Source organism: Rhinolophus ferrumequinum, chromosome 21 (genome assembly GCF_004115265.2).
Source record: "Rhinolophus ferrumequinum isolate MPI-CBG mRhiFer1 chromosome 21, mRhiFer1_v1.p, whole genome shotgun sequence".
Taxonomy (NCBI): domain Eukaryota; kingdom Metazoa; phylum Chordata; class Mammalia; order Chiroptera; family Rhinolophidae; genus Rhinolophus; species Rhinolophus ferrumequinum.
The window spans coordinates 54,203,851-54,216,398 of NC_046304.1; the positions used below are offsets into that span (position 1 = coordinate 54,203,851).

The 12,548-nt window shown below is 63.4% G+C and overlaps 2 protein-coding genes across 2 annotated transcripts in view; one reads left to right on the forward strand and one right to left on the reverse strand.

Moving 5' to 3' along the window:
• AATK (apoptosis associated tyrosine kinase) overlaps positions 1–1,012 on the reverse strand; it is a 34,067-nt gene extending 33,055 nt beyond the window's left edge. Inside the window, exon 1 of the mRNA XM_033090180.1 lies at positions 870–1,012. Coding sequence (XP_032946071.1) covers positions 870–924 — 55 coding nt within the window. The 5' untranslated portion in view covers positions 925–1,012. The remainder of the gene's footprint in view (positions 1–869) is intronic.
• Positions 1,013–7,103: 6,091 nt separating this feature from the next.
• PVALEF (parvalbumin like EF-hand containing) lies at positions 7,104–12,150 on the forward strand. The gene is made up of 5 exons (XM_033089069.1): positions 7,104–7,281; positions 10,113–10,225; positions 10,389–10,524; positions 10,761–10,876; positions 11,977–12,150. The coding sequence occupies exons 1-5, from the start codon at positions 7,139–7,141 to the stop codon at positions 12,021–12,023; spliced, it is 555 nt and encodes a 184-aa protein (XP_032944960.1). The 5' UTR covers positions 7,104–7,138; the 3' UTR covers positions 12,024–12,150.
• Positions 12,151–12,548: the final 398 nt, after the last annotated feature.

A 12,548-nucleotide genomic window follows, 5' to 3' on the forward strand; every position in this document is an offset into this window, starting at 1 on the left:
TTTGTTTGGGCTGGATTAGCCTGTGCTGGAGCCTCAGTGACATGTAGGTGGACCTTGGGCCCCTGGGCCATGGCTCCAGGGCAGGGGTTTAATCTCCCACTTGGGGAAGGGGGGCCAGAGCCGCTGAAGGCACAAGGAAGATGCAGGTCTCCAGCTATCCCGGGGCCCCTCTGCCCACCCCAGGGGGCCAGGCAGCCATGGGCAAACACGCTGACAGGGCCACCCACTTGGGGTAAGAGGCCTGACCCCAGGACTCCAGCAGCCGTGCAGCCCCGGCCTCCCTTGCTCTCTGAGGCCTCACTAAGACCCATCTCTTTAGAGCCTCTGCCCGGTGGGCTGTGTCCGAGGGCGGCCACTGCTCCCACCTCTGCACGCAGGCTGCTGGCTCCCAGCCCCAGCCCCTTGCCTGGGAAGGAGTCTCCCATGCTAAGACAGAGGGCCAGCATGGGGCCAAGGGGGCTTGGGCTCCAGGGGCAGGGGTGGGGGCACTCCCTCACCTCCCCCAGGGCCCTCAGTCCTGGCAACCTTCTCACCTGGACACCTGGGGCAAATACAGGCCCTCCTGCCCCAGTTATCTGTACCAGAAACGTCTACAGAGACACAGGGGTGGGGGGCGCACCTCTGCTGCCCACCCACACTGCTGGAGGCCTCAGCTGTGCTGGGTACCGGCCCCCAGGCCTGTCCACCTTCACCGGCCCCAGGCCTCTAGGGGGTCCCGACGGAGAGCCAGTCCTTCTGTGGGTGGGGAAGGGGTTAATTTCCATGCAAAATAGGAACCGGCGGCTCAGGAAGCATCATGTCCGCAGTGGGGGACGCGGGGCAGCGCAGCAGGCAGCAGGCTGGCGGCGGAGCGCGGCGAGAGGACTCACCCGGGTCGAAGTGCGAGCTGAAGGCGAAGCTGGGGTTGAAGAAGGACGACGACATGGCCAGGGCCAGCAGCTCGCGGGCACCCGGGGCGGCGCTGCGCTCAAGACGCCCGCGGCCCCGGCCTGCGCCGAGCCATCGCCCGGCGGCCGCCGCAGGTGCGGAGCGCGCCCTGCCCGCCGCGCCGGCCGAGCGCCCACAGACGAAGCCGCGGGGCTGGCAGGCTGCGGGGCCAGCGGGGTGCGAGTGCGGTGTGGGTGCGGGCGGCGGCGACAGACGAGGCGCCTCCGCCCGGCTGGCCGCGGCGCCGCCGGGCTCCCGGGCTGGTGCAGTCCGAAAACACTGGCGGGAGCGCGCGCGGGGGTGGCTCCCTCCCGGGCTGGGGGGGCACGGAGACGCGCGGAAGGGGGACCGGCAGGCTGGGGGGGCACGGAGACGCGCGGAGGGGAGACGGGAGGCTGAGGGGCACAGAGACTGGGGGCGCGGAGGCTTGGGGGGCGCGAAAACGTGAGGAAGGGGGACCTGCAGGCTGGAGGGCGCGGAGGCGCGGGGAGTGGGACACTGAGACGCAGGATGGGGAGGGGGTAGGAGGCGCGGGGGGGCACGGGGACACGGCAGCAAACGCGGGGGTGGGCACCGTGGCACTCAGAATACGAAAGCGCGCGCAGGGTGGCCGGGGACGCGCCCGGGCCCACGCTCACGGGGTCGGGCCGGCACGCGGCCTGCACACGCAGGTTCTGAGGCAGCGTGGGGTCCGGCCCCCGCGCCCTTTGGGCGGCGCCCGCGCTAGCGTGCGGAGGGCTGTTTTTGCACACCGAGCACGCCCGTGCCACGCTGCGACAACCGTATAGAAGGAGCGGCCTCCCCCGCCTGGTGTGATCAGCACCGGGCGTTTAGGGCGGGCGAGGCGGCGCCGGGCACCTAGGGACTGTCCCCTCCCGCCGCCGCGCGCCGTGCCGCGCCATCTTGCACCGACGCGGTGGTGGAGAGCACAGCAGGACAGGTGGGGGCGCGGCGGCAGGGGTCTGGGGACCCAGCCCCTCCCCACACCGTGGGAACCCGGAGGATTACAGTGTAGCCGAGATTTAAGTTTTCTGCAACTGAGCCACTCATCCATCCATCCACCCATTCATTCTCTGGCCAGATGAGCAAAGCCCCTTGGCAGGGCCCAGCTGGAAGGGGGGGTAGGAGCAGGAGGAGGGGGCACCTACCCTCAGCAGGGCCCCGCGGGCCTTGGGGAGAACAAGGATCAATGTTACTGGCAGGGGGCCGGGCAGGGACACAGAAAGGGTGGTGAGGACCAGTCAGTCCTTGGTAGAAGGTGACAGGATGTTCCCTTCTTATTCTAGGGTGGCTCCTGTGGGGCCCCCCTTTCCCTCAGACATTAGGGGTTCCCTGGTGTGGGAGGCCCCATGCCACCTCAGGCCTGAGGAGAGGGACCGTTGTCCAGAACCTTCTTAATGGCCCTGATTGTGTGGCTACTGCTCTGAGTCGTTCTGCCCCACAGGCGGGTGGAGGAGGAAGGAGCTACAGGTGTAGTGGCTGGTGGAGGGCCTGGCCTGTAAGACGTGCTCAGATCCCAGAGCCAGGAGGGGCAGAGGCCACTGGTGGCGTTGATGGCTGAGGGCTGCGATCCAGGACTACACCCAGTGTGGGGGGCTGGGTCCTATTTGGAGGCCTCCCCTTCCCACCAAGGAGGCAAGCCCAAGACTGCACAACTCCCATCGGGATGGCCCTGCCTCTACCCACTCGGGAAGGGGACCCAGACACCTGGAGGTTCCTTGGGGACAGGCAGGGGTGACCAGTGGCCTAAATTGCCTCTATCCAGAACCTCTGCACCACCATGGCTGGCCTCAGTAATCAGAGTCGGAAGACGGCTCTCCATGACCTGGGTTTGCCCGTGAACCCATGCACGTCAGCATATACTGGCACATGGAAGGGCCAGATCTCGGGGACTTTAGGGTTACAGGTCCTCCTCTGGGGTCCGGGTGGGGGAGGGGAAGACCCTCTGGCTCCAGGGCCAACACTCTCATCCCACTTGACCAGATGCCAGTTCTGCCCCATACATCAGGGTCCTCTGAGATGTCACCAGAACGAGAGTCCTGCTGCTCCCTTGGCCTGGTGACTGTTGAACTGGAGGTGCTCCGAGTCCCCCGTCACCACCATTGATCTGTCCCTTCAACCAGTACTTCCCATGTGTGGCCAGCGACCACACCCTCACTGCTCTCTACGGAGTCGTGCAGGGAGGCTGGCACTGGAATTTACAGGGAGGGTCTGTCAGCCTGCTACCTGGAGATGGGGACCAGAATTGCTGTCCTTCCAGGTCCCCCAAGGCCCCCAGATGGTGTGACAAGGGCGAATGGGCAGGACAGAGCCCTGCGGCCCTGGGGAAGGCAGAGCTGAGAGGCTGGGGGCTGGCCTCCTGCAAGCGGGTCTGCCTGACACTCTCCTGGGCCTTGGAGCCTGAGGGCCAGTGTCCTCGCCTCTGAGAAAGAGCAGAGGACCTGAGTCCCAGTGGCAAAACCTCATGCTTCGTGCCCTGGGCCTCCTGGACAGTGTTGGGACAGGGGCAAGGAGAGGGATAGGTCCCAATGAACAGGGCATGCAAGGGTGAGGGTGGGCAGGAGGGGACCTGCAAGTCTGGGGGTGACCAGTAGCCAGTCCACCTTGGGGGCCCTACCATGCTGGCTTCTGCTGATCTCAGGATGGCAAGAGGTCCCTAAAGACGTGCCCTCCCACCACCTGGGGGCAGGCAGGGCACCACAGAGCCCTCCACAGCTCAAGCAGGGGCCAGGCCTCACAGTAGTGAGGGCAGGGTACCAATACCTGGGTGACCAGGGTGACCACTGCCCCAGGGGTACTGGCAGATCACGATGTGCTTTCAAGCACAAAAGCCAGGCTGGCAGGGACGCCGCTTCCTGACTCCTGTACCACAGGACAAGGAGTGTACCTGGGCCCACGAGGACCAAGCTGACTGGCAGGAGCCTTAGGCTGAGTGTACGGGGGTGACAGGGGCACTGTGGCTGACAGTGGTAAGGACAAGTCTTGCCTGCCCCACGCCAGGGACCGTGCAGGGCGAGCATCCTCCCTGGAAGGAGCTGACCTGAGGGGGCCAGGCCTAGCCGGAGCAGTGTCTGCAGAGGGCTGGGCCTAGAGGAGACCCAGGAAAGCCTGAGGCATTAGTGGGATGAGGGGAGAGGCCTCCCACGTTCAGGAGCATGTGGGGTGGGGTGGGGGCCACACTGGACACAGGTGAGGTGAGTGAGACACCAAAGGCACAAAAACTCAGCAATCATATCAGCAGATGAATGGATACACGCCATGGCATGTTACAGGTGAACGGATACACATGATGGCATGTTATTGATCCATAAAAAGGAGTGAGGTGCTGACATGCTACAACCCGCATGAACCTCGAAAACATGACGCTCAGTGAAATGAGCCGGACACAAAGGTATGATCCCACTTATGTGGGTCCCGAGACTCCCCCAGCGCACAGACGGAAAGTGGATTGGCGGCTGTCAGAGGCCCGGGGACAGAGGAACCGGGAGTGACTCTTAAGGGGTACAGGGCCTCTGTTGGGGGTGATGGAACTCTGCAAGTAGCCCCTGTGAATAAGCTGTTAAAAACACTCACTTGTGCAGTCCAAAGTTGTGAATTCTATGCTACATACGTGAATTATATTTCAATAAAGCTGTCAAAAACAAACTTAGGCATTAAGGCAACTAATATTTTACTGCAATATCTTAGAGTCAAAATTAATGAGGAAAATCTGGGATGAACACAAAACATCACGCTTTTGAATCAAGGCGGGAGCAGGAACACAGCGGCTGCCTGGGACCTCCGTTGTCCCCTGGCTCCTCCTCCATGGTAGCCTCTTGTAAGGAACAGTCAGTGGACTTGCGGCCTCCCTAAGCCAGTGTGACCTCATCTTGGTCACATCTGCAAAGACCCATTTCCCAACAAGGTCCCATTCACAGGTACCCGTGGGGGTGGTTAGGACATGGACATATCTTTTGGGGGGCATCATTTCCCCTACTGCAGAGGGGAAAGCCACGGGACAGGGCCATGGGGACAGGGTCAGCACCTCTGGAGTCCCTCCTATAATAATAAGTCACATCATCATTGCTGCCCCAGCTCCAGCCCACAAACCCACCTGCTGGGTACCGCAGTGGGCATCACAGGGCTCCAGGATGCCCCTCCCCGCCAGAACTCATCACCCAGCCGGCTCCCCCTACTCACATCCCTATACCTGCCCCCCAGCCCACCCCTTTGCTGCTGCTGCTGGGGCTGGGGGAGGGGGCAGGTGCCCCTTGTACTCACATTGCCCCCCCCCACGGGTGTGTGCTTGGGAGGGGCACCACTGCAAAGGGGAAGGACTGTCCCCCACCTGAACTTGCCTGGAGGTAGCCACCAATCTCAGAAGAACCCTTCCCTGACAAGCCCTCCACCGCAGCTGTGCTCTGCATGGTGGGGGTGAGAGGGGCTTCTGGCATTTGCCAAAGAGACCCCAGAAGGCAGGCTGCAGCCACCAAGGGTGCCAGCCTCTCCAGGAAAGGGAAGATGTCCAGAGCTCTGAGCTGGCTGGGGCCCCCCTCAGTATCCCCCAGGCCCCTCAAGGGGACCCGCCATAATCTGGGAGGAGGCATGGCTTGAAAGAGCTTCATCCTTATGTAAAAACGGCGCCTGGAAAAGAAGAGCCAATTCCTCTTACACTTCTAGTGCTCTTGTCACAGGGCAGAGCTGGGCTGCTGGGGTCTCTGCAGGCGTCCAGATTGCAGCAGGAGGGCCCAGGAACAGGCCACCCCCTCCCATGCAGTCGTTCCAGGCAGGAGGGGACAGTGCCAGCCCAGAGAGGGTCTGCTCAGCGCACAGTGGGGGCCAATGAGCTGGGGCCAGGGCGACAGGCGAGGAGTGGCTGATCGCTTGTGGACAGAAATGAAACAGGGATGGCCCAGGAGACCAGCCATCTGTCAGTCTGGGGCAGGTGCTGGTTCTAAGAGCCTGCCTGTGCCCTCCCTGTCCCTCGTCTCGTGGCCTGGGCAGGGGTGGGCACGGATAGGCTTCCCAGGACACACTAGTGGTACGTCCCTCCCTCCCAGAAGCCAGGCGGAGAGGGGCTCAGCGCTGGGCCGGTGCTGCCTGTTTCTTGATATTTGTGTTTAATTTGTGCATTATTAAAAGTATCGTTTCTCACTCTGCATATTTTTTTAATTGAGGTGAAATTCATAGGACATAAAATAAACCATTTTAATACAAACAAACGAGTGGCCTTTGGTGCACTCCCAACGTGCAGCCACCACCACTTTCTAGTTCCGGAACCCCAAAGGAGACCTTGTACCCATAAACACTCTCCATTTCCGGCTCCTCCAGCCGTGGGTAAGCACCTGCCTGCTTCCCGGGTCTGGATTCACCTCTTCTGGAGGCTCCACATGTAAATGGAGTCACACACTGTGTGGCCGCCATTGTGACTGGCTTCTCACTCGCCGGCCTGGGGTGGTCGGGGCTCTGCAGTGCTTCGCTCCTTGCACGCCAGTGACAGTGCACTGTGGGACACTCACGTGGAGAGAGGGTCAGTGTGCTGCGGGACAAGGCCGCAGGGTGAGTGGGGGCCTGCAGGGGGTGGTGCGCCCCACCGGGCTGGGGCCCCCGGGCTGCAAAGCTTAGGGAGAAGAATCCAGCGGGTCCATGGGGTCTCCCATTGGTCATCCTGGTGGACGGGAGACACAGCTCCTCAGACAGACACATGTCAACACGGCGTCTCTAATGCCAAGGACCCTGGAACCCGCTGAGCGTTCGCAGCTCGCCGGCCTAACACGGGGCTGTTCGGTTGTAGCCATACAGAGTGGTGGTGCTGCGTGATGAAGGGTCAAAGGGAGACAGCAGGTCTCAGGGTGTGTCAGCACGGTCTGTGATGACAGCTCAGAAACTGGCACAGAGGGGAGCTGGTGGTTTAGGGGGTTGGGAAGAGGCTGCACCAGACGTTCTGTCCTGTCATTATTGGGGCACGGCATTGCTTATGAAATACAACCGCCAACTGCCTGGAGAATGAATCGACAGTGAGGCACGTCCCCCCCGCAGGCCATGGCCAGTGGGGCCCTTGGTAGTGTGACCCTCTCTGGTTCTCCCCCCACCCTGTTCTCACCCTGGGGACAGCCCTCCGCAGGGGACAGCCCTGCCCGGAGTCACATAGCCCCGCCCCGTGCCCAATGGAGCCATCTTGGCCTGACAGAGACCTCCCTCTCCTCCTCTTGCCTCTGTGGCCGGCCCTGGCATGGCTCCTTGGCCCCTTGCAGTGACCCAGGGACAAAGGAAGGCTGCCCAGCCCGGCCGCTTACCAGGAGAGGCCTCATTGTCCAGTGTCTGCTGCTGTCTTCTTGGACATGCTGGCCGGGCTGCACCCCCTGAACGACCCTGGTAGGCCCAGCCAGCCATCTCGGGGACTGTAACGCCCTCTCACCCCTGTGAGGCCATCAGGCAGGGTGGGACCTCCATGTGACAGAAACTCCGTCCTCTCCCCACCCCCACCTCAGGTTCAGGGAGGCCAGCACGGCTGATGGTCAGTCTGCCCACGCCAAGTGCCAGTGAGCCCCTGGGGGTAGCCAGTGCCAGGCTGGAGTGCCCGGGAAGGGCGGGGGGACAGCTGCAGCCCCAAGCTGTAAATAGCCTGGGGCGGCAGGTATAAGAGCTGGAGCCCCTGTGCCTCTAAGCAGCCCAGTCTGACCTGCCTCCCCGAGCGCTCCAAGGAGTCCCAGCAGAGGTGAGCCCTGCCCGGGGAGGGGTGGGGGAGGTGCCGATGGCTGGGGGGGGAGCTTGGGGCCCTGTCCTCACCCACAGCATGAGGGGAGGCCCTGGGAGCTGCAGGGGGTGGGGGGGGCCAGGGAGGTCCAGGGGAGGCAGCAAAAGGAGGAGGAAGGGGAGGGGCAGTCCCAAGGGAGCCCCCATCCGAAGGCAGTTTTGGGTGCCTGGGTCTGTCTGCAGGGTAGACACGCGCACGCCCAAGAGCGTGCCTGCGTGCCGGGTCAGCATGAGAGGCCCAGGCCCACTCAATGACCGCAGGCCCCCAGCTGCTGAATGGGGGGCGGGGAAGCCTGGCAGGGCTGAGGGTCCAAGGCCAACTGTCCCACTGACTGGCAGGCACCCTGAGCTGGCTCTGGGGCCGTGCCAGCCCCGTCCAAGGGGCCCCGCTGCCCCATCATCCCCTAACACCCTCTCCGGCCCGAGGCCTCTTTCTCATGTGAGCACCCAAATGAGCTCAGTGATCCACTGGTCAATGCTGGATGCAGACCACAGCCCTCAGGAGGGCCACGTGGGCTGGCCAGAGTGTTCAGGGTAGGGGGAGGTCCTGCCGGCCTTGGGGGGCATCCAGGACACAGAATGCTGGGACACGCGGGGGTCTGGGGGGTCCGGCCAGGCCTTCAAGCTCCCGCCCAGCTTCAGCTGTGGAGGCAGTGAGGTGGGAGGGGAGAGAGGGAGACCTTTACAAGGGGCAGGATGAGGGGGCAGGGTCCTACCAGGCGCTGGGAGCACCCCAGGAGGCTGGGCAGGGGCCGCAGCCCGCCTGGCAGGACATGCCAAGTGTGCCTCCAGCCCAGCTCCAGGCCCCAGGCCCTGCCTGCCCCCATCTCTGAGGTTTCCCTGCATTTGTGGGTGGGGGGAGGGTGCCCCAGAGAGCAGCGGGCTGGGAGGAGAGGGTGAGCAGGCACAGCCCAGGGAACCCACGTGCTCACAAAAAAGATGTCAGCCCTGCATTGACCAGACCTGGCCTGGACTTTGGCCCCGCCTCTTCATAAAGGAGGTGACACTGGCCTGTGGCAGGGCCCTGAGTGGCAGGCAGGTGTCCCCTCCCTCCAGAATGAACCCTGAGATTCTGGGGTGGGAGAGGAGAATCAGGGTCTCAGACCAGGATGTGGGGTGGTGGAGCCTGTCCTCTGGGCCTCCGTCCGTGATCCCTGCTGACCACCCCTGCCCGTGCTGGATGCAGGGCTTGGCCATTTGAGGTGCCACGTGGGGACCCAGCTCCAGGCCCACTGCAGGGCCCAGAGCCCTCTCCCTTCCCTCATGGGTCCTCGTGCAACCCTGTGAAGGGGCAGGGTGGGCAGCGGTGCCCTACTTCACAGACAAAGAGCCTTTGCCCCAGAGTTCAGGGGTCAGGGCCGTTCCTGGGGCTGTGTCCAGCACTCCTGCTCCCCCAGGACTGCCGGGGGTCAGTGTGACCTTTGACCTGTGGCTTCTCCCCTGGGAGGAAAGTGGAGACTCCTCCAGCCACTGTGCAGCCCCACTCAGACTCATGGGCCACTGGGCTGCCCTCCCGGTGGCAGGAACTGTTCCAGAAGGCTCCACCACCCGTGAACTTTCAAGAGGGCCAAGGAACCTCTGAAATAGCTGCTTTGCCACGAGCCCCAGAACCCAACCCACCCTGGGGACAGTAACCCGAGAGCTCAGTGGATCACAAGGTGCTGCCGTGAGGGGCACAGGACAGCCCGGTCCCAAAATGCTGGCCCCTCACCTGTGCCCAGACCCCCGCCTGCCCGGCTGGAATCCCTTTCTGCCTCACAGGCTCCTGCTCGACACCGACTCTCCATGAAGTGTAGACAAGGACGCACACCTACTCAGGGGCTGTGGGCAGATGCACCTCAGGCTGGTCCTCCAGAGGGCCTGGAAAAGGGCGGTGGTCACCCTGCTTGGAGGGAGAGTTCCAGGCCAGCTCCAGACTGGCCTGTGGCCAGCATACCCCACCACAGGTGGTCAGCGTCCAGCCAGGACCAGGGCCCACTGATCTAGAGTCTAGGAGAGCCTGGCCAAGGCCCTGGGCCTTGAGTTTCAGCCTGAGGGAGTGGTGCTTCAGGTAACCAGGAAGGCTTCCCGGAGGAGGCAGCTTTGAGATGGGCCTTGAAGGACAGAGGGAATTTCTCCAGCAGCGCTGAGGGGGCAGACGGTGGCTACCTCCACCTCCTCTGAGCAGAGTGAAGGAACTGGCCCTCAGTCTCCTTTTCTATGAAATGGGGGGTACCTCAAGGTGGTCTGCCAGCAAGAGGTGAGGGCTCAAACTCGTGTCCCTCAGGGCCTGGGCACAGGGGCCTCTGCAAGCCCAGGGAGCCCCCCAGCTGCCCTCTGCAGCCTGAGGCAGCTGGGGATGTGGTGTGGGCCCCTGGGGACTCCATTTGGGGGCAGGCGCTTGTACCGCGCAGGGTCCAAGCAGAGCACCCCTCCCCCCGCGGTGCACACCTGCTGCCTGTCTGCTGCAGGGCCAGGATGGACGAGGACTTCTCCTCCCAGATGAAGAAGATGGCCTTGGCCATGGGGACATCCCTGTCAGACAAGGACATAGAGCTGCTGCCCACGGACATGAGGCACCACGGTACAGCCTGCCCCCCACCGCACCCCCGCCCCTTCCCTGGGCTGCTGGGCCCAGGGTACACACACGGGGGGCGGGGAACAGGACCCGCAGCCCCACCCTGGGCCAGGGGTCTCCCCCAGGGCCCGAGCGATGTGGCCCGCTGACCTGAGCCTGGTCGTCCCAGGCTCCTTCAACTATCTCAGGTTCTTTGAGTACATGCAGAAGTTCCAGGCCACGGGGCAGCTGGAGGGCGCCATCCGCAAGGCCTTCCAGACCCTGGACAAGGACAAGAGTGGCTTCATCGAATGGAATGAGATCAAGTAAGTAACAGCCAGCGGCCGGGGACGGGGGACGGGTGTACTGAGCCCTGGGCCGCCCGGAACCCCAGCGGGCCCCACCTGGCCTTTCAGGGGGCAGAGCCGCAGGGACAGCACCAGACCTGGGCCCAGAGACCCACCTCCAGCGGGTCCTCAGTTTCCCTCACTGTAAAGTGAGAAAGTGACCATCGGGCACCGGCCAGATGCCCCTGGCTCTGACCCGAGCCCGCCTGGCCCAGGTACGTCCTGTCCACCATCCCCAGCAGCGGGCCTGCTGCCCCGTTGACAGACGAGGAGGCGGAGGCCATGATCCAGGCAGCCGACACCGATGGGGACGGGAGGATTGACTACGAAGGTGGGCACACAGATGGGGGAAACTCTCAGGACCTACCCGCCCCGTCCGCTCCAAGACCCGCCCCTCCAGGCCCCGCCCCCGCGGTCACTCGCACTTGGGCAGTTTGCGTGGGGTCGTCCGTTGTCCATCTCGGTGTGGAGCCGAGCGGCTCTCCCCTGTCAGGTGCAGACCCCATTTCCTGAAGCTCACAGCCACTTGTGGCGGGCACCATCCCCAACTCACAGATGGGGAAACTGAGTCTCAGAGAAGCTGATTGTGGCAGGGTCAAAGGGGTTGCTGTGGGTTTCTGAGTGGTGTCCTGACCCAGCTTTTTGGGGAAGGTGATCTGAGCAGCCCAAGCTGAGGGTCAGTGGTAGATTAGCCGGAGAGGAGCGGTCCATGGTCGGGAAGGAGTTTGGAGGCAGGGACTGGGGCCTAGGGGCTGCAGAGGTGGACACAGAAGGAGGGAGATGGTGTGGGCCAAGGGAGGCTTAGGGGAATGGGTGTGGGGAGAAACAGAATTTTCGGGGCGGCAGGCCTTCCTTGAGGCTCTCCACAGCTGCCCTGGGGTCTGCGTCATCCTGCCACTCCCCCACCCTCCCCAACTGCTGGTCCCTGGAGGGCAGAGGGCAGCCAGGTGGCTCCAAGGGAGAGCACAAGCTCAGAGCCCTAGACTGGCCTCCACACACCCGTCAGCTGTGCACCCATCCTCAGCCCCAGGCCCCCACTTCCTGCCTGCAAAATGACTTGTGGGGTGGCTGCAAGGCTTAATATGCCACAGGGTTTGCTTAGGACTCAGCCCCCAGCCTCTCTGGGCCTCAGTTTCCCCACTGAAGGCAATGATCACAGGAACACCTGCTCAGAAGGCTCTGAAGGGAATTCCGGAGGGTCCCCACAGAGACCCAGTCCATCGTGAGCCCCAGAGAGGGTGGCTCAGCACCCCAAGTGGGGGGCGTTCTGGCCCTACACTTCCCCCACAGAGCTCAGGAAAGCAGGACCCAGGGTCCCCGGGGCCTGTGGGGTCCCCATACCTAAAGGGGGCACGCCTCCCCGTCAGGCTCACAGGGCTTGAGGGCCACAAGGCACGAGATTATTTACTAGAAATCTGTCTCCTGCTCTAGAATTTTCTGAATTGGTCAAAAAGAAGAAAATTCCGAAGAAGAAGTAGTGCTACGCCCAGCCCTGGCCTGGTGAGGGTCCCTGAGGGCAGCGGGGACACACGTGTGCCCCAGCGAGGAGGCCATGGGAGTGGACACAGCCTATGCCAGGAAAATAGAAGAAAAACATTAAATGAATGACATGGCCAGCGTGTTTGTGGGGGCAGGGTCTCGGGTCTCTGGGGGACAACTGGGGGCAGGGTAGGTATGGGGGTCAGAAGGGAAAATGGGAGGCTATGCAGGTGGGTGCAGGTGGAGCCCCTGCCCCTCTGGTTTCCCGTCCCCCTCACTGCAGGCTCCCACGGAGGGTGGTCCCACCACCAGCCCTGGCCCCTCGCGGGTCTGCCCCCCCCAGCACAGTGACCTCTGGGCCCCGACCCCCCAGGACCACCTTCCCAATCCCAGCTGGGCTCTGCTCAGGCTTCGAACCAGGCTGGCCTCACAGCCACCCAGGCTCCACCTGGCAGCTGGGTGAGCACAGCGCCGGGACACGTGCAACCCCAGGATGCAGCCGAGGGGGCCCCCGGCATGTCCCC

Coding starts and splice junctions, on each gene's coding strand:
- PVALEF (XM_033089069.1), top strand. CDS start 7,139: ATGGCTCCTTGGCCCCTTGCAGTGACCCAGGGACAAAGGAAGGCTGCC. Junction 7,282..10,112: donor GCACCCCCTGAACGACCCTG/GTAGGCCCAGCC, acceptor TGTCTGCTGCAG/GGCCAGGATGGACGAGGACT. Junction 10,877..11,976: donor CGGGAGGATTGACTACGAAG/GTGGGCACACAG, acceptor CTCCTGCTCTAG/AATTTTCTGAATTGGTCAAA.